The sequence below is a fragment of the Strongyloides ratti genome (assembly GCF_001040885.1).
Source record: "Strongyloides ratti genome assembly S_ratti_ED321, chromosome : 2".
NCBI lineage: Eukaryota > Metazoa > Nematoda > Chromadorea > Rhabditida > Strongyloididae > Strongyloides > Strongyloides ratti.
Window position 1 is genome coordinate 11,137,827 of NC_037308.1, and position 20,783 is coordinate 11,158,609.

At 22.3% G+C, this 20,783-nt stretch overlaps 11 protein-coding genes across 11 annotated transcripts; 6 read left to right on the top strand and 5 right to left on the bottom strand.

The window, feature by feature from the left end:
* Positions 1-259: 259 nt before the first annotated feature.
* SRAE_2000354700 (C-type lectin domain and von Willebrand factor, type A domain and C-type lectin-like domain and C-type lectin fold domain-containing protein) lies at positions 260-1,441 on the top strand (the record flags this gene model as incomplete). The annotated part of the gene is made up of 1 exon (XM_024654753.1): positions 260-1,441. The coding sequence occupies one exon, from the start codon at positions 260-262 to the stop codon at positions 1,439-1,441; it is 1,182 nt and encodes a 393-aa protein (XP_024508093.1).
* A 1,095-nt stretch (positions 1,442-2,536) lies between these two features.
* SRAE_2000354800 (Lipase, GDSL domain and SGNH hydrolase-type esterase domain-containing protein) lies at positions 2,537-3,429 on the bottom strand (the record flags this gene model as incomplete). The annotated part of the gene is made up of 2 exons (XM_024654754.1): positions 2,537-3,307; positions 3,364-3,429. The coding sequence occupies 2 exons, from the start codon at positions 3,427-3,429 to the stop codon at positions 2,537-2,539; spliced, it is 837 nt and encodes a 278-aa protein (XP_024508094.1).
* Positions 3,430-3,837: 408 nt separating this feature from the next.
* On the top strand, positions 3,838-6,395 carry SRAE_2000354900 (Vitellinogen, superhelical domain and Armadillo-like helical domain-containing protein; the record flags this gene model as incomplete). The annotated part of the gene is made up of 2 exons (XM_024654755.1): positions 3,838-3,877; positions 3,928-6,395. 2 exons carry the CDS (start codon positions 3,838-3,840, stop codon positions 6,393-6,395), a joined length of 2,508 nt encoding a protein of 835 aa, XP_024508095.1.
* Positions 6,396-6,708: 313 nt separating this feature from the next.
* Positions 6,709-7,047, top strand: SRAE_2000355000 (Saposin-like type B, 2 domain and Saposin B domain and Saposin-like domain-containing protein; the record flags this gene model as incomplete). The annotated part of the gene is made up of 2 exons (XM_024654756.1): positions 6,709-6,843; positions 6,892-7,047. 2 exons carry the CDS (start codon positions 6,709-6,711, stop codon positions 7,045-7,047), a joined length of 291 nt encoding a protein of 96 aa, XP_024508096.1.
* Positions 7,048-7,835: 788 nt separating this feature from the next.
* On the top strand, positions 7,836-8,267 carry SRAE_2000355100 (Transthyretin-like family-containing protein; the record flags this gene model as incomplete). The annotated part of the gene is made up of 1 exon (XM_024654757.1): positions 7,836-8,267. One exon carries the CDS (start codon positions 7,836-7,838, stop codon positions 8,265-8,267), a length of 432 nt encoding a protein of 143 aa, XP_024508097.1.
* Positions 8,268-10,887: 2,620 nt separating this feature from the next.
* SRAE_2000355200 (Hypothetical protein) lies at positions 10,888-11,496 on the bottom strand (the record flags this gene model as incomplete). Its single annotated transcript, XM_024654758.1, has 2 exons — positions 10,888-11,249; positions 11,481-11,496. The coding sequence occupies 2 exons, from the start codon at positions 11,494-11,496 to the stop codon at positions 10,888-10,890; spliced, it is 378 nt and encodes a 125-aa protein (XP_024508098.1).
* Position 11,497: 1 nt separating this feature from the next.
* SRAE_2000355300 (Enoyl-CoA delta isomerase 2, mitochondrial) lies at positions 11,498-12,286 on the top strand (the record flags this gene model as incomplete). The annotated part of the gene is made up of 1 exon (XM_024654759.1): positions 11,498-12,286. One exon carries the CDS (start codon positions 11,498-11,500, stop codon positions 12,284-12,286), a length of 789 nt encoding a protein of 262 aa, XP_024508099.1.
* A 214-nt stretch (positions 12,287-12,500) lies between these two features.
* On the bottom strand, positions 12,501-12,713 carry SRAE_2000355400 (Hypothetical protein; the record flags this gene model as incomplete). Its single annotated transcript, XM_024654760.1, has 1 exon — positions 12,501-12,713. The coding sequence occupies one exon, from the start codon at positions 12,711-12,713 to the stop codon at positions 12,501-12,503; it is 213 nt and encodes a 70-aa protein (XP_024508100.1).
* Positions 12,714-12,929: 216 nt separating this feature from the next.
* Positions 12,930-13,184, bottom strand: SRAE_2000355500 (Hypothetical protein; the record flags this gene model as incomplete). Its single annotated transcript, XM_024654761.1, has 1 exon — positions 12,930-13,184. One exon carries the CDS (start codon positions 13,182-13,184, stop codon positions 12,930-12,932), a length of 255 nt encoding a protein of 84 aa, XP_024508101.1.
* Positions 13,185-13,832: 648 nt separating this feature from the next.
* On the top strand, positions 13,833-17,855 carry SRAE_2000355600 (Nephrocystin-4; the record flags this gene model as incomplete). The annotated part of the gene is made up of 3 exons (XM_024654763.1): positions 13,833-13,961; positions 14,007-16,034; positions 16,077-17,855. 3 exons carry the CDS (start codon positions 13,833-13,835, stop codon positions 17,853-17,855), a joined length of 3,936 nt encoding a protein of 1,311 aa, XP_024508102.1.
* A 333-nt stretch (positions 17,856-18,188) lies between these two features.
* Positions 18,189-19,471, bottom strand: SRAE_2000355700 (TLDc domain-containing protein; the record flags this gene model as incomplete). The annotated part of the gene is made up of 3 exons (XM_024654764.1): positions 18,189-18,854; positions 18,907-19,272; positions 19,313-19,471. The coding sequence occupies 3 exons, from the start codon at positions 19,469-19,471 to the stop codon at positions 18,189-18,191; spliced, it is 1,191 nt and encodes a 396-aa protein (XP_024508103.1).
* Between the last annotated feature and the right edge of the window lie 1,312 nt (positions 19,472-20,783).

Below are 20,783 nucleotides of genomic sequence, written 5' to 3' on the forward strand. Positions count from 1 at the left end.
ATTTACAACATTAAAATGTTGATAAAGAAAAATTGTTTTATTATTTTAAAACTAAAATTATTAAAAAGAATTTTAGAATTATCTTTAAAAATAGTGATTAATTATTCATAATTCAAAATGAACAAATAAAATGTATATCTTTATGAAGATTATGATAAAAAGTTTTTTGATTAAGTATGCTTATATTTATAAGATGTAATCATCTAATGATTGCATATAAATATGCATTTGTTTGCTTATAATTTATATTTCATTTACCATGAAAATTGTTACAAATTTACTTCTTATTTTTATAATTTTTGTTAGTCAGAAGTTAGTATTGTCATTTGAAGATTCAGAAGATACTTATTTAAAGACTAAATCTTTTAATACTATTGGCACAAGAAATTGTACCTCTATTACAAATGGTAACGCCTACCTTGATATTGTAGTTGTTTTTGATACATCAAAAGGTGTTGATGAGTTAGGATTTAATGGTGAAAAAGGTAGTTTAATTACAATTTTAAGTGCATTAAAAATTGGACAAGGGGCAAAAAGTCAAATATCTCGTTTATCAATTATAACAGCAGCAGCTGAAGCAAAAATAATTAGTGATTTAAATAAATACAGTTCTACAAATGATGCCGTTAGAGATATTATGCAAATTCAATTTTCAAGTAATACAAATGAAGAATTTGATACAGAAAAAGCTTTGAAAGCTGCAGAAAAAGTTATTGAAACAACTGGTCGTGGTGATAATTTTAAAAAAGTTATTTTGTTATATACTTCAGCAACTGATTATGATTGTTCTGAGGAACAAGTCTTTGCTGTATCAGATGAATCACCATGTAGAACAGCAGCTAATCTTAAAAATAAAGGATATTATATCATAACTGCTGCTTTACAATTTAAAGATGGTGTTTATAATCCACCAGCAAAAAGTATTGCTTCTCCTTGTTTCGCTGTTACTGTAAAAAATTTACCTAATCAATTTGTTGAAATGTTTACTTATGCTAATTGTTTTTGTGAAAGTGTTTTTCTACAATATTTTAATGCAGATACATGTTATAAAGCTGCTGAATGTTTATACCTTGAAAATACACCAACAGGATACACTATGGCTCAAAAAGTTGCAAGTTTAGCAAATGGTACATTAGTAGATATTAGAGATGAACAAAAAGAAAACTTTATTATAAAAATTGCAAATTATTCATTACCTGTCTTTATTGGTCTTAATCAATTAAAAACTCTTGGAAAATGGACATGGGATACAGGATATGCTTTTGATAACTCTTATAATAAATTTTCTAATGGTGAAGAAAATAAAAAAGGTATGTGTGTAACATTAAATTCAGATGGATTATGGTATACAACTGATTGTAGTCCATATTTAAATCCAAAACCATATATTTATCAAGTTAATGCATGTGATGCTGGCAATTTCTGCGCTGGTGATACATAAAATTTGCATTTATTATTTACTAAATTATCTTTTAAAATCTTTTTTTAAAAAAAAAAACTTTTTCCTTAATTTCTAAATAAATTTATAATCATCTAAAAAGCCCTGAAAAATGACAAATTTTTAATGTAATCATAAATATAACAATCTTAAAACTTAAGAAATTAAGAACAATTAAAATTAAAAGCAAAAGTTAAAAATACTTTTTTTAAAAAAATCTAACTTTCTTTGAACAATGATAGATAATAAAATGTAAAAAAAAATATTCTACATCATTTTTTATTAACAAATGATTGGGCTTGCTCTTATCTTGATAGAATTTGTATAACAAGAAATATGATAACAAAGTTTGTTTAAAAAATTTTAAATCCTAAAAGCAAAAAAAAGGATCCTTTGAATTTACTTAAAAAATTTAAGTTAAAGTTTATGTTGAAAATGTTTTCAAAATTTCAACCGTTATCGAGATATGATATTTAGTATTTTTAGATGCTTAATAAATTATCATTGTTTTTTATATTTCAGTAACTGTTAGATATATAAAATGACCTGAAAATAGAATCCATATGAAAAATTTGTCAGAAGTTTATTTCAAAAAAAATTTTTTTTAAACTTTATTTTTATGTGATATAAAAGAAGTATAAATATTTCTATAAATAACTTATTGTACTCTACTTTTCAATATTTCAAATAAAATTTAGTATACAATTTTTATGTTAATGTCAACTAAAAACTTTTAAAAAAATCCATACATATAAAAACTCTTCTTAATAATGTTTTCATTTTGGATAAAGAATCTAAAATTCTGAATTTAATTTTTTCTATGAAGTTTATATATTTTCCCTAACAATGAAAATAATGTAATGATAAACTTTTAAGTTAACGTTTTGATTTGTTTTTCCTTAATTTTTTGATTTATTTAAAATTATCATTACTTTTATTGTTGGTGTATTCAATTGAAATAATTTTTCGGAATTTAAAAAATGTTATAACATTTTTTTTTACATTATCTAGTTTTTTTTTTATCTATTTTATTATTTCTAAACTAAATAACAAGTTTAAATATTTTGTATTACTAAAAAAAATTATATTAATTTAATTTTAATGATCTTCCAAAAATTCAATTAAATCAGAAGCAATTCCTGAATGTACAATTGTTGTAGGATGCCAGCTATCATAATAAGCATATTCATGTGCACTTAAAGGTGTTGTAACTAAACTTTGATAATTAAAAGGTTTTGTTGTATTTAAATTAGAAATAAATTTAAAACTACTTGAATTTAAATCAAAAATTCTTATATCGATATGTTGATTAATTTTACTATTAAGAGTAGTTTTCATTGCTAATGTTCGTATTTTTTGATTTAATGATGCAATAGATACTGTCAAATCTTCATTAACTTCTTTTTCTCCACCATTTGTTATTAATCCTGGAGCTAATGATAAATCAAATAAATTCATTATTATTATTTTTCCTTCTCTTAAATAATTTGTTAACTCCTCAAGTGATTTTTTTAAATTTTTTATTATCTCAGAATGTTCTACTTCACCACTAAGAAGATCTATAATTCCTCCAGTTTGTAATATAATAACAGAACCTTTATCTAATTTATGTCTATCATCTCTAAATTTTCCAATTTGCCAATGTATACCTGACCAATTTTTAAAATAAAAATTATCCATTCCACTTTTTGCTCCACTAAATGCATAATTAACATAGTATTTACAATTTAATTTAATTCTTAAATATTCACACCATATTGGACCATTAGAATTTCTTTGAAAACCATAAGAAAAAATATCATCTTCAGCACCATCATCAGATAAACCATCTCCAAAAATATATAAAGAAGTACATGTTACTTCTTTTGGCTAAAAAAATTTTTTTTTTTTTTATAAATAATTGTTTTTTTTTTTCTTTATTATACCTGATGAAGTATTCCAAAAGTTATACTTAATTTAACAAAAATAATAATATAATATTTAATAAACATTAATAAAATATGTATAATATATATTAATAAATTAAATCAAAATCTCAATTATACTTTTATTAAATAATATTACCTTTATTTAAAGTAAAATCAAATAATCCTGATCAAATACATTTAACATCATCATTTTTCTTTTATTTTATGCCGTCTCTATATAATAATAATATTGTATTTATAATATTTACTAAATAATACCGAAATTAATTTTACTTGTATTTGTTTAAGATGTCAATATAACTAATATATGATTATAAAAAGACTATCTGATATTGGAAACTAAAAATAAATAATTTTATGCATTATAATATGTGTACATGGACTTAGAGATAAGAAAATAGGTTATTATCAAATTATGTATGATGTGGAAGAAGAAAATTTTTTATTATTCATTAAAATTTTAAAATGATCATGAAAAGCTATATATTTTTTCTTCTATTATTTTTTATAGGTAATTAATAATTTTTTTTTTTAACCGCAATAATAATTTTTTTTTTTTAGAGTTAAGACAATGTTTTATGGAAAATGTTGAGGAAGGAAGTGCTGAAAAACCAAAAGAAATAAATTTAAACTTTGATGATTTTGATCCTAATGATTTACCAAAAAAGACAAGATTAATCTTTTATAAATATTTGTTTAAAGGTGAAACTTTTGTTTATGAAGAAAAATCAGGTATTAAAAAAGGTATTAAAGGAGGAAAAATGGAGGCAATGTTTTTATTTGATGTACTTCATCATGATATGGGTGGAAATATATTATTAAGATTAAAACCATATAAATGTCATTTTGGTGATTGTAAAGTTGAGGATATTCCTGAAATATATCTTGATGTTGTACAAGGATATCAAAATCTTATTGGATATTATGTTAAATTTAATAATGATAATGATAAATTATATTGGAATTATCTTCATGGTATTGCTGCAACATTATCTAATCCATCACAACATGGTGAAGGTGATATTCAAAATGTTGTTACACCACAAGGAAATTGTAGATTTGAATGGTATAGACCTGAAGATAAAAAATTTGTTAGAAAAATTAAGAATTGTAATATTGCTGGTGAAAGAAATTCTACTATTGTTGATGGTTTCTTGACAAATTATAATCAAGAAGTTACATATCATCAAAATAAAAAATATGATGGAGATATTGTTGTTTGTAGGACAAGAGAAAATTTTAATCTTAAATCAAAATTTTATAATGATTGGAGTTTTAAAGTTGAATCAGTTAGTCAAATTGAAATGGAAAAACGTGATAAAAAATATATGGATAGACTTTGCCCAGCCAACACAACTGTAGGCCAATGTGCTAAAGATATATTTGGAGCTACTTTAATTGGAACAAATTGGAAAGAAATTAAATCAAAATTTGTTTTAGCTCATACTAATACAGAATCACTTACCTATAATCAATATGTGGAAGCTTATCGTGAGGAACTTGAAGAAAAAACTTTTTCTGATCTTTTTGGTCAGATAGTTGCTTCTGGAGTAATTTCAAGTTATAATGAATTAAAAGAAGCATTATTTAATCCAGAAAATAAAAATATTTTAAATGAAATTGTTGATTCAATTGCAGCAATTGGTGATGATAACGCTTTTAAAATACTTAAAGAAGTATTAACTACTGAATCAAAAGATTTAGTTATAAGATTTGCTGAAAGTATTGCTTATACTTCAAGAATTAGTGATAAAGTAATATCATTAATGAAATCATGGTTAGATGAAACAAATGACGAAGGATTAAAAAAAATTTTATACAAATCATATGGATTAATTTTAAGAAGACAATGTGAATTAACATTAAGTAAAAAAAATGCTTGTGCTAAAGATAAAGATCCAAATGTAAATGAATTTATTAAAGAAATCATTGAAAAGGTAAATGTTTATGATTCATTAAAAATTTTAAAATCATTATCAAATACTGGTTCAGTTATAACATATGCTAAAAAATATATTTGTGATTCTTCAAGTTCTGATGAAATAGTGATTGCTGCTTTAAGAATATTAACAGAAATTGATGATAATAATTGGGATAATAGTATAATGACAAAATTAATAAATACCTTCCGTAATACTTGTCCACAAAAACAAAGTATAATATCTAAAACATTAGCTGTTGATATTTTATTAGAAAAAGCTAAAAATAATCAAAATATTGCATCATTATTATTAAGAAGTGAAACAATATTTCCATTAGATAATGAATTATGGAGTTATTTTTATTCAGCTCTTAAAAATAGTCGTTTAAATGATGAAGAGGTAGATGAGTTGTGGCAAAAGATGAGAAGCTTTAAAGTTTTTAAAGAAAATTATGGTAAACAATGTGTTAGTGGAAAAAGTTCAGTTGACACAACACAATTAAGTCAATGGCCTGGTGTTAAAATTAATTTTGAAAACAAAGAAATTTTTGAAAATAATGGATCATTAATATATGATTCAACAAAACTTACTTTTAAAATGAATAAACGTTCTAAAGAAATTACATTGTTTGACATGAATACTAATGGAGATTTAAAATTTGTTGATCAAAGTTTGGAAAAAGAAAAATTATACAATAAAAATGCTTTGTTAAGATTTTATCAAGGAAATCAACTTTTACTTTCTGGTTATAACATTAAATTATATGCATCATTAGCTTTACAAGGAAAAATATTTAGTTATGATGATGTTCTTCATTCACTTTATCATTTAACACTTTCAGGAAAAATTTCATTATATGGATTATCAAAATTCTATGGTATTATAGATTCTAAAGTTGTTTTAAAAGTACCATTTGAAAAAATTAATTATAATGGTTGTATAAATCTTTCTGAAGAACCAAAAGCAATGAGCCAAAATACTTTTATTTATTCAGTAACAAAAAAGAAGAAGAAAAATATTATCACAAGAACAAAAGAATGGAATGGTGTATGCCAAAAACCAAAAACAATAAAAATGTTGGAAACATGTAAAAATGTTTTAAGTTAAATATATTATTCATTTTTACTTTTATTATCAAAGTTTTATAATGAAAAAAAGTTTTAAAGTAGCAGTTAAATTATTTTACCCGGATACACTTATCACATAATTCATTTTTTCATATCCGTTTAACATGTTATGTTACCCATAATATACTTTATATAATATATTGATAACTTTTTAAATGCTTTTCAAAATTTATTAGTTTTCTTTGATATTACTCCATTATCATGATATCATTTTCTTATCAATAAAAAATTATCCTGTTTAATTATATATTTAAGCTTTTAAAATTATTATGTGATCAAATACTCAATACAAGATGAAATTTCTTACCTTATTTACTATTTTCTTCCTTATTGCTACAATCAATGCTAATTTGATTTGCCAACTTTGCTTAGATTTCTGTAAGGATCTTGAAAAAGAATTAGAAAGTGATGAACCAGATATGGAAAAGGTAATTTGATTATATATTTTTCAAATAATTAATATTAATTTAATATAGAAAGCTAATGCCATCTGTGATAGATTAACTCACAACAGTCCACTTCTTGATAACGTTTGTAAACAACTTGTTGACAGTGAATTACAAACAGTTGTTGGAGGTCTTGAACAAAACGAACCACCACAAAAAATTTGCCAAGGAATTGGAATGTGCTAAATATTTTAGAATAAAAAAAACTTTTTACATATTGTATTAAATAATAAAAATTCATTTTTATTCAAAATATTTTTTTAACTATTAAAAATTAAATTTTATAAAATTATCCTTTCTTATTTTGCTATTTACTGATTTAAAAAATTTTATTTTAAATCTTAAGATAAATCTAAATATAGATATGATAAATCTAATATCTGAAAATATATTATCTGAACAGGATATTATAAATAAGCAAAGCTTATAATATACTGAATCTTTATAAGTATTTAAAGAAAAATAATAGCATGACTAACTTTTTATTAAACTTTTATTGTATCTTAACTCTTCTTTTAATTATTTATTCTTTTATTTCAGGTATCTAACCAATTTAATTTTTAAAATAAATACTACTGTTTTGATAATAAATCTTTTTAAAGTAACAATTTTTGATATATTTAATATTATTTTACAAATAAAATATTAAAATTGTTATTAGTTTTGAGGAAAAAAAATGTGAGATAGTTTAGTGATTATATTACACAAAGTATTATATTATAAAAATTACTCTAATGTTTTCAAATCAACTAAAGATACTATATTAATTATTTTTTAATTTATTTTATCAATTGTTTAAATGCATAATATTTATTACTATGATACTTAATGCCAATACTCAATCATGTTGTTTCAAATAATTAAATAAAAACAATTGGTATCTTTAATGTGATCAACATTTTTAATATAAAATATTTTGTTTATAAACCATTAGATTGATATCCTTCTCAACATATTTTCATTTTTATAGGAAAATGATTTTGAAATATTTTTTACTTATTATTATTTTTGTTAATTTTGGTAATTCGTTGATTGGAAGAACACAATCAGTTGGAATTAAAGGACGTTTACTTTGTGATGGAAAACCAGCTTCTAAAGTTCTTGTAAAATTATGGGATGAAGATGATGTTCCTGGTGATGCTGATGATCTTTTAGCATCTATGAAAACTGATGCTCAAGGTAATTTTGACCTTAAAGGTTACACTGATGAAATTGGTCCCATTGATCCTAAACTTAACATCTTCCATGATTGCAATGATGGTTTAAAACCATGTCAAAGAAAATTTACAATTAAAATTCCAAGTTCATACATTTCCAGTGGTAAAACACCAAAGAAAATTTATGACGCTGGTACTATTCAACTAGCTGGACGTTTTCCAGGTGAAGAAAGAGACTGTCTTCATTAGTTATTTTTCAAATTGTTAAATAACCATTTTATAAAAAATACTAATAAAAAATATTTTAGAATATATGTCTTCATACGTTAAATAAAAAATCAGACATGAGAGATTCTTAAAAATTTCTTCATTTTTTAATTATTAAAAAATTTCTATTCTCGAAACAATTTTATCCTTTTTCTCCACTTACCAGTAAAATAACCTGGTAACGGCTGTTATCGTTTACCTCATGAACATTAGAAGCTGAGAACAGCTTCGTTCCAAAATTTCGAAAGCTGAAGAGTATACTTCAGAATTCAATAATTACCTCAAACTGGGTTTTATAAACCGACGACTCTATGTAAAATTCTGACTATATCATTTTTCCTACACTCACTTATTTTCTATATACTATTTACATTTGTGTAAACAGACATACAAACATTTTCTAGATAAATAGACAACTTTTTTTTAACATACTTTGTTAAAGTTCTAATTAGATATACATTTTTATTTCTTGAATGAATTATTCTTATAATAAAGTCACAGGTATTTTTATATTTCAAAAAAAAATTTTATTGAGTCAAATTATATTAAATTCGTTAATTTATTGTTAAACTTTTTGAAAGAAATTAACTTCTCATGGTTTAAAATTTGAACAAATATAAACCAAGCAACACTTCTTGTTGTTAATATTAGAAGCTAGTGAAAGCTTCACTCCAAAATTTTGAAAGCTGAAGGATAAACTTCAGAATCCAATAATTACCTCAAACTGGGTTTTATAAACCGACGACTTCATGTGAGATTCTGACTATATCATTTTTCTTTCACTCATTTATTTTCTATATACTATTTACGTACGTGTAAACAGACATACAAACATTATCAAATGAAATAGTCAACTTTTTTTGACATACTTTGTAAAATTTTTAATTGGATATACATTTTTATTTCTTGAATAAATTATTGTTATAATAAAGTCACAGATATTTTTATATTTACAAAAAAAATTAATTTAATTAAATTTGTTAGTTTGCTACTGATCTTTTTGAAGACTTTGAAAGAAATTAACTTCTAATGGTTTAAAATTGAACAAACACAAATCAAGAAACTCTTTTTGCTGTTAATATTAGAAGCTAATAAAAGCCTCGTTCCAAAATTTTGAAAGCTGAAGAGTGTACTTCAGAATTCAATAATTACCTCAAACTGGGTTTTATAAACCGACGATCTCATCTAGGATTCTGACTATATCATTTTTATTTCACTCACTTATTTTCTATATACTATTTACATTTGTGTAAACAGACATACAAACATTATCAAATGAAATAGTCAACTTTTTTTTGACATACTTTGTAAAAGTTCTAATTGTATATACATTTTTATTTCTTGAATAAATTATTGTTATAATTAAGTCACAGATATTTTGTATTTTTATATTTCAAAAATAATCAAATACTATTGAGTTAAATTAAATTAAAAATTTGTTGAATTATTACCAAACTTTTTTGAACATTTTAAGAAGGTTATCTTTTCAACGGACGTAAAAGTAGTCCAGACATGAAGCAAAAATTGCTTTTCTGTCGTTAACATTAGAACATTAGAAGCTGAGGACAGCTTCGTTCCAAAATTCTGAAAGCTGAAGAATATACTTCAGAATTCAATAATTACCTCAAACTGGGTTTTATAAACCGACGACTTCGCGTAAAATTCTGACTATATCATTTTTATTTCACTCACTTATTTTCTACATACTATTTACATTTGTGTAAACAGACATACAAACATTATCAAATGAAATAGTCAACTTTTTTTGACATACTTTGTAAAAGTTTTAATTGTATATACATTTTTATTTCTTGATTAAATTAAATTATTATTATAATTAAGTCACAGGTATTTTTTATTCACAAAAAAATTAAATATTATTGAGTTAAACTAAATCAAATTTAATAGCTTATTATCAAACTTTTTGAAGATTTTGAAAGAAAATATTTTCTCATGGTTTAAAATTGACCAAACATAGACAAAAAACCACTTTTTTATATTAGAAGCCAATAATAGCTTCAATCCAAAATTTTGAATACTAAAGAATATACTTCAGAATTCAATAATTACCTCAAATTGGGTTTTTAAACCACTTACCGCAGAAAATTTACCAGTTGTATAAATTTTATTTTATTCGCTCCTATTTTACATGACATTATATTTTCTCTACTATAAACTTTTAGAATTATTACTGAAATGAGAAAAAAAGTTAATTTTAGAATTTATTAGAAATTATAATATTGGTTATCTCAAAAAATAAAATTACAAAATCAGCGCTTCAAATTTAGAATATTATAAAACAAATTTTCTAAATAAAAAGTGTAATTTTAAAGGAATTTTTTAATTTTTTAAAAGTTAATGGTAAAAAATTATGAGTAATATAATTTTAATTGTTGGTTCTGGTTATGTATCTTATTAAAATGAAAAAAACTGCTACCGCACAAGTAAGTTAATATAATCTTTATATAGTTAAAAAAAAATTCAAAGTTTAATTTTATTAATTTTTTGAATTTCAAATATTTATACATTATAAAAATTTGTAATAAATTTTATTAAAATTAAAAGAATAATTAGTATTTACAATTTTGTTAAAAAATTTTCATTAAATATTTTTTTGTAATGAACAATTTAAATATTGAGAAACAACTGCTGATTGATTTTTTGAAATAGGGCGATCTCTTTTAATATCATTTGAATCAGCAGTAGAACTGATACTACATCCTCCCTGAGTAGCAGTAGAACAGTCTCCTGATGTAGGATCACTATTTTCAATAAAAGCCTTTGTTTTTATTTTTTTAGAATCTTTTTTATCATTTGTTTCTGTTGTTGGCATAACAGGACTTCCCATAATTCTATGATATAAAATATAAGCTCCAAAAGCTAAGAAAATGCCAACAAATAATGTCTTTTTAGTATGACTTTCTTCCATTTGTAATGATAACTGCTGAGCCATTTTCAGAATAACTAATTATAAAAAAAAATTAATATTTTGTATTATTTATCAAAGATTTTTTTGAAGAAATTTTAATTTGAATAATATTATAATGACATACACATAATGATTTACAAATTATGTACACAAATTAGAATGTTTAATTTTATGTAAATATATGCCATTTAAAAGCATATATTTTTTTTATAAATTTTAAATGATGTTTGCGATACGAAAATTAAATTTTCTAAAAATAAAATTACCATTAAAATGTAGCATTATGCATTCCTCCGTTGATTTAAAAAAGTACAAATTCATTCTAACAGAAAAGGAAAATGATATTTTTAAAATCACAATTAATAAAGTTAGAACATTAAATTCATTGTGTTTTGAATCATTAAGAGAAATATCTGATGCTGTTAGAACTTCTAATGAATGCAAAGATACAAAATATACTGTTATAACAGCAAATGGTAAATATTTTTGTGCTGGTATGGATTTTAAACAATATTTTGAATGGAAAACTGAAGGTATTATTGCAAATCAAGAAAGTATGAAGAAAGATTTTGCTGAATTTGTTAATTGTTTCCTGTACCATGATAAACCATTAATAGGTGCATTAAATGGTCCTTCTATAGGTGGTGGAGTAGCAATGGTAACCTATTTTGATTATACAATAGCTTCAGAGGATACATCTATTGTACTACCATTTACTAAATTTGGTTTAACTCCAACTGATTTAATTTCATATCGTCTTCCATTAATTCTTGGTATGTTAAAAGCAAATGAAATGTTGCTATTGGGAAAACCATTAACAGCTAAAGAAGCTTATGATTTAAAGTTGTTTAATGAGGTTGTCAAAAAAGAAAACCTTTGGAAATCTGTTATTAAAGTAGTAAATCAATTTAATAAAGCAAAAATTGAAGATATAATAGCTGTGAAAAAAATGATAAGATACAATGAGAGACAAATAATTCAAGATTGGAGTAATAGAGAAATTGAAAGTTTTGTGGAAGGTTTATGTAAACCGGAATTTTATGAATCTATTTCTAAATACAAAAAATCTTAATTAAAAATTTTTTATTGTAACATTTAAATTAATCAAATTCATATCAAATATTTTTTTTATTTATAAAAATTAGTAATAGTTGTTTTAAAGTATAAAATTAATTACCAATGTAAAATTTGAATAAGCTTTTGTACATATTAATCTGGAACAAAAGAAATTTTTTTCAATTTCATATATGATTCATATAATTTTAAACTAGAATATTATAGACATATTATGTATGAAGTGGTGCCTGATTTGTTGTACAACATTCTTCACCAGAAATAGAACAATATTCTCTTGGTTCTTCAATTGTCTTTTTAACTGGTGGTAATTTAGAATTATTTTTTGATAAATTATGAGATAAATAAATTCCAAAAGCAACACCAACACCAGCTAGTGTAACATATTTTATCAAAGAATTAAAACCAAAGCAGCTTTCAACCATAATATAAAATTATAAAATTAAAAAAGTAAAGTCATTTTATATTTCTTATATTATTCAAATTAATTAAAATCAAAAATTTAGTTAAAATGTTTATTAATATGTAAAAGTATATTTAATAAAAATATATTAATAGCATATTAAAATGAAATTAATAATTTTGATTAAATTAATTTTGTCGTAAATTTAATATACAAAAAAAAACATTAATTTTAATTTCTAATTATTGGAAGATGGCATATCAGCTGTTGAAGTAATACATGCAGAAGCATTTGTGGAAAATTCTATTGCAGTTTTGTCTTTTAAATTTTCAATATTTGAATATTGTTGTTTTGGTTTTGAAGAAAAATAATAGTAAGCAAAGGTCATTAAACCGACAGCTGTAATACCTAGTAAACAATACTTATGCTTAAGATATCCTTGTGTAGTATTAACAATAATAACTGACACAGGTGGTGATACAGAATGTTTCATTATAATTGAAAATAATTAATAAATTTTTTCTTATATATGTAAGTAAAAAAAATTTGTATTATAATTATTTTATTATAAAAATTTTAATGTATTTATAAACAAAGATTTACATAAATCTAATTATATATTAAAATTATCATAATTATTAAAAATCAGAATCTGAGCTTGTAGTTTTACAAAATTTTGATTCGCATTTTTTTAAATTTTATCAGTAGAAGCTAATGATAATGTTAAAAAATTGTTAAAAAAATAATAAACAAATAAACTACTAGTTATTAATATTAAATTAAAATATATATTATTTTTCATTAATAACTCCACCATTATAGGTATTTTTTTATTTATTTAAGAATATTTTAATATACAAAAATAACTTATGTTATTAGATACATAATATTAAAATATCTCATGTTATATTATTAAAGAAAAAGTTCCAATAAATTTCTTTCTCATTATCTATTTATATAATTATTATTTATATAAGCAGGTGTAAAATGAAGAGTTAAGATAAAAGTATAATATATTTGAAAAACATCAATGGTTGCCATGGCAAGAAAATATATATATATATATATGTAAATAAGATAATCATTTCTTTTTTTAATAATATAAATAGGTATATTATACATACATATTAAAAAGTTTATTATGGGTTCACCAAAACAATGGTATGAATATTTTGGAGACAACTTCTATTTACCTCCACCAGAAAAAAAAAGAAATGAAGTGTTAGAAGATTTTTATGTTATAACATTTAAAATTATTGATGCAAAAAATGTAGGTAATTAATTTTAATAAATAATTTAATTAAATATTTTTTAGTTAAAAACTGCTGATTTTTATCGTTTAAATATATATTTTTTTGATAATAATTATAAAAATTTTTTTGGAAAAAATTTATTAACTAAAATTAATAAATGTGATGGTAAAGTAATTAATTTATCTGATGAGATATTTTTCCATGGATCTATATATTCAGAAGATATTTATTTTGTTGTAGAATTACTTGAAATTCAACCACGAACCCCTACAACACCTTTTTGTTTTGGATGGAGTGCCTTTAATTTAAAACATCATACTACTGCATTAATTGATTATTCTATACCAAAAAATGTACCCAGAAAATATATTACTCTTCCTTTATTTAAAGGATGTGGTCAAATATTAAGATTTCTTTCAAAACCTTTTGATGCAATATCTCCACCATCAAATTTACTTCTTATTGATGGATATATTCAATTTAGTATAGAAACTCATAAAGCTATGGAAAATTGTTTAGAATTAGTACCTGAATTTTATCCTATATCTTCTTTTGAATCTATACCTGGTATTTTAAAAATTGAAAAAGGTATAAAATCAAAATTTTTGATAGGTTATCTTGATAATATTGTAATAAATTATAATGGACAAGAAAAAGTTATTGAAGAAAATTTTATTAATTTATTAAATAGAGAACGTGCCTATAAAAATAATATGGCTTATGAAGAAAATAATTTTGATGGAATGCAAATTTTTGAAAGAAGATTAAAAATAGGAATTCATAATGGTTTATGTTATATTGATGATCCAACAATTGTTCATATGTCAGGTAAAGAACAATATAATTCAACATTATGGAAATCACGTTCATTATCACGTGTTGATAATTCAAGTGTTTTTGATTATGATTTAAATTCTTTTGTCATACCTAATGGTGTTAGATTATATAAATTATTTAATGATCCAAGATTAGCAATAGTTTTTTCAATAGAATATGTTGTTGGAATAAAAGGATTACAGGGAAATATTCATGAATCAAGAGTTTTAAAATTTTGTTGGGGTGTTTGGTGTCCATTTGGTGATGGAAGTATGGGAGAAGCAAATACTGTATCAATACCATTAATAGGAGGACCTAGAGAAAATCCTGATTATCTTTTATGTTATAAAAATTTATTAAAAATAAGGCAAAATGAAACGTTCTTTCAATTAGATTCAACTCCAAAAATCACATTAAAATGCAATTTTTCACTTTTATCAACTCAAGATGATGCAAAAATAGTTTCAGCAAGGCAAATTAAAACAAAAAACAATACAAATATTATAGATGATCATGTTGATTCACCCAAACCAATAATTAAACCCAGAAAATCATTAGAAGATAAAAAATCTTCAACACCGACAAATACAATATCTTCTACAAACAATAATTTAGAATTAATGGAATCCTTAAATTTAGATAGAAAAGAAGAAGAAGAATTGAATAAACAATATTTAGCTTCATATAGTATTAATACAAATCGATCATTGTCTAGTAATGAGGAAGTTAAAATACAAAAACCAATTGTAACAAATTTTACAAGAAATGTATTTTCAACTTTTTCTAATGCAGATTTTACAATGATATATGATTATATGGGTGATAAACCAACAGTTGTTGATATTTTAGATAATAAAATTATCAATATACCATTAGAAATGCATGATAAATTATGTATAAATGAAATAATGATTCAATTTTTAGGTATAAATTTTGTTCGCAACAATTTTTATGATCCACCTGAAAAGAAACATTATTTTTTTACTTTTCAATTTTATAGATTTACTATGTCTACAACTGAAAAATTGTATGCAGATATTCAACCATATACTAAATTTGATGATCCAATAATATTTAAAAGACTTGATGAAAATAATGCAATTTTAAGTAATCAAGAAAATGGTTATTCATTAAAATTTACTATTGATCAAAGTACATTTCTTCAAGGAAAACCTGATGATTTTATTAAATATTTAGCTAATTCTGAACTTTCTATTGATGTTTGGGATGGTGATTCTTTAGTTCATCTTGGTACAGCTGTAATTCCTCTTAAGGTATAATAAATTTTTAATATTTATATAATATATTTTTTTTAGAATCTTTGTCGTCAAGGGCAAACAGCAGTTCAAACATTTATTCAAGCAGCAGTTATTCAAAATGGTTTACCTCAAAAAGATATAACAACTAGTGTTATATATTTAAGTATTTCAAATATTGGAAGACCAAGTATAAATGTATCATTACCAATTTTAAAAGAAAATCATGCTATAGAATGTAAACAATTATCATTTTTAGATATGGATAATCAAATATTTTGTAAAGTAAGAGCTAAAAGACTTCCAGGAATAAATCCATGTACATTACAACAAAGTTTTGATACAAAAAATAAAGTTATAGAACAAAAAGAGCTAGATTATAAAGAAAAATTATCAAAATTTATAGAAAAAAAAAGTATTGAAACAACATTTTCAGAACCAATAGTTTCTAGAATTTCTAAAAAAAAAATTGTATATGAAGAGGAGATAGAAAATTATAAACATGTTAGAAATGAAAGTAAAGCAGGAATATTACTTAAGGCTGTTTTTGCATCAATAACAACAGAACATACATTATATGTTTCTGAAGGTGAAGTAGGATTTTTAGAATTTCTTTTACAAAATTCATATCCTAATAATGTTGAATGTCTTATTGATATTTCTGATAGTTGTCTACAAATTGTAACTAATCCTATTGAATGGAAAACATTTAAAAAAATACATAATTATATAGGATCTGTAGAAAAAAATATGTTTCATAGAGATACAAATGGTGAATGGAGAATATATTTAAAACCTAGTGAAAATGTTAAAATTCCATTTAAATATGAAGAAGTGTTAGATGGTAATGAAAATTCTTATGCTAAAGTTATTAAAGTAGTTTTTCATCGATGTGATAATAATCAACCAATATCTATATTAGAATTAACTGTTATTTCTGCTCCAACATATATAACAAGAACATTTCGTTTTTTTGCAAGTAATGATGAAACATTTAATCAAATTCTTAAATTAAGAGGATCTCAACAAAGTACCTATGAATCAATAAAAATAAGTGATCCAGAAGTTATATGTGTCCTTAAACAACCTCAATATATTCCTGGACATCAAGAAGTAACAATAAAAGTTCAACCAAATAGTAACAAATTACATTATATTAATTCTTTTGTTATTTATTTTTATAATGATTCTTATTATAGTAAACTAGAAAAATGTTGGAGAATATATATTCATTTTCTTCCAAAAATATCATCTCAAATAATATATGGTCAAATAGGTAAAATAGAACTTTTTTATACAGAAAATATTTCAAATCAAGAACAAATTGTAAAATTATATAGTTCATCAAAACATTTACATCCTACAATAGAAGGATTATTTCCACTTGAAAATATTAATCATTCTTCGATAATTATAAATACGCTCCCAACAACAACTTCAAATCGTGCAATTTTTATAAGTTTAGTTGATCCTTATGTATGTCGTTTAAAAGGAATGTGGCTTATTGATATAAATGTTAAAGAACCAAATATTGTAAAGGCATATCGAGTAACAATAATGCAGACAAAACGTGAAATTAGTACAAGAAGTATTAGTGTATCAAATCCTTATGGAATAAAAAAAACATTTCACATTAAAAGTTCAAATGAAAAATTAGTTCAACTTCCTAAAGAAGTCTTTCAAATTTTACCTCACTCTTCAACGACTGTTGATATAAATTTTTTACCGGTTGAAGTTTATCATACAACAAATTGTGATGTCTTTTTATTTGTTGAAAATGCTGAAAATGGTAGACAAGAAGAGACATATCTTTTAAAAATAACATATAAATTAGATTAACAAAATTTTTGTAATTAAAAATATTTATTTTTTTATTTAAAATAGGTTAAAAGTTTAAAATTTGTTTTTTTTTTATATTTTCAAAAGAATTTTAATTAAATCATTAATAAAAATTAACATTAAAATTCTGTGACCTAATCAAAAAATAATACAAGTTATAATTTATTATTGATAAGTGGATTATATTAGAAAATCTTTTAAAAATTAAAAAAAAGTCAAGGTTTCAAAAATATATATTTATTAATTTATCATATAAAAAAATATCACTTTATTATTACATCTACAAATAAAAAAAAATTATTAAATAATCAAAAAAAAAATTGCAATATAATTTTAATTTTCAGCCGATTTATTAAAATTATCTTCATTTGATTTTAATGATTCTCCTTGATCAAAACTTTTTCCACGCAATTTGTTAATTTTTAAATCATTAAATGCATTTTGAATATGAATTTTTTGATTTTTTAAAGAATCCTGTTTATATAATTCTTTTTGTTTCTCTTGTCCAACAATATCTGTTTCATCATTAACACCCCAAGCTTCCATAGCTACAACATTTGAAAAATCTTCATTTATAGATAAAATATCATCAAAAGAAATTCCTTTTTTTACTGAGTTAAGAAGGAGATTACTATATAATGAATCTGATTTAACAGTTCTAAAGAATTTTGGTTTAATAGAAATAAAAGTTGTAAAAGATGATCCATAATTATTAGGACTATTTTTCCATTCTGTGTCTAATGCAAGAACACTCAATTGACCATTATTTAATTGAAATATTGAAATTGTTGGTCTTTTATAATCAAATACATAATGTTCAAACTTTTTAACACTTATACCATGATTTATTGACGAGTATAAACGTGTCCAATTATTAATACCACTTTCATTAAAAATGCTTGATCCCTGAACATTTAAATATGTTATTGGATTCAAGGCTGATTTAACTAAAAACATCTGAGCTGGTGAAAGGAGACCTGATGTAAAATCATAATTAATCTAAAAAAAGTTTTTATAATCAATAAAAAAAATATATAATAATAAAACATACTTTTGGTTTTCCAGTAATTGCATTTATTATTTTTACTTGAAGAGGAACCAAAAGTCTTGGACAGTTACGTTGAATCCAAAGTAATATTCCACTCTTTCCATCTTTTCCAGCTTTAGTAAGTAACATTTGTTCTTTTATTTGTTTTATAATTTCTTTATCATCTTCTAATAATTCAATGTTTGCTCCAACAAAGCATGCATTTAATAATTCATCAATAGTTGGAAAAATTTGTAAAAATATTCCATAATTATTACTGAAAAGAAGTCTTGTCTTTCTAGCAAATAATTCTTTTGAAATTTCTACAATTTCAGATCTTGTAGTATAAAAATCCCATAAAGGTTTACCAAAATATTCTCCAAAAATATTCTTAAAATAATTATTAAAAATAAAATTAAAATAATCTTACTTCAAATGTGGATCTATCAACAACACTATGAAGAGAAATCAGTTTATCATAGTAATTATCATAGTCAGAATGAACAACATCAAAACCAAAATCAAAGTTGGTAAGTTGTGAATCTTTAACAGCATAAGAATTTTTTCTTGAACTACTAGTTTGCCCCATCTTTAATTAAGCTATAATAAAAAATATTTATATTATTTTCATTTTTTATAATTAAATTTACAACTAAATACTATAAGAAAAATAAAAAAATATATATATATAATATTGTTAGTGTTTTGATAAAAGTAATCTTAAAATAAACACCTCTTTAAATAATGAAATATAAATACTGCATTTTTACAATTACATTCTAACTATTTTTATAAACATAAAGGGCAAAATAAAAATGTTTCCGATATTGGAAGATGATTACAATATTTTTAAATATAACATATTTGTTATTTTTACAATTTTTATATTATAGATTCATTAACCTGTATTTTCGTATCTCATCTAACTTGTTTTTTTTTCTCTCTCATTTTTTTTTGGTTTATTTAGTACTATTTTTTTTTAAAATAGTTAATTGGCACAGTTATTAAATTAATCTTTCTATATATAAAAAAAAAGATTTTTTTTTTTTGATTTTTGTAATTATTTATTTTTTATACATATACTTCATTACAAAATTTTCTTTCTATTGTTTTATTTAAAATAAATATAAATTGCAAAACTTTTATTTTATATTTAATTAAGAAAAAAAAACATGTAATTTATTTTTGAAAATGTCATATTGTTATTATCTTTATAAAAACCTTATCTATTTTTATTCATAAGAAAGAAATAAAATGAAAAATAAATACTTATCCGTATTTTTTATTTAACGGTATTGTTTAATTTTTTAAAAACAACAAATAATCTTTAAAGAACGTTTTTTTTGTAAAAAGATATACATTTTTTTTTGTCAACAAATAAAACATTAATTAAAAAGTGAGTATAAATATTATTATTTGTTCACAAAAATTAAAATATATTTAATTAAATATCTTATGTATTTTCTCTTTCAAAATATACAATGTTTTAATATAACTTGTAACATGAATACAAAAAACATACATTCAAAATAATTTATGATTTAAGAATAATAAAAAAAAGGTTACATTTTTTAAATATTCTAAAGAAAAAAAAAGAATATATTTATTTGTAACAAGGTTAAGGTTGTATTAAATTAAATGTAATATATCATAATTAAATATGATCCTACGAATTATGTGATTTTCAGTACGTTCAATAAACAGTTTTATTTAAATATATAATTTGTAATGATTTAAAAAATAATTTATTGGTTTTTACCAACATATTTTTTTTATTTATTCCATTATTTTTTAAAACTTAAAAACTTGATAATGTTAATACTGTATTTTTTTATATTCTTGTGACTTTTAATTTTTGACATATTAAAATGATTTTAATGAATCTGTTTTAAAATTTAATT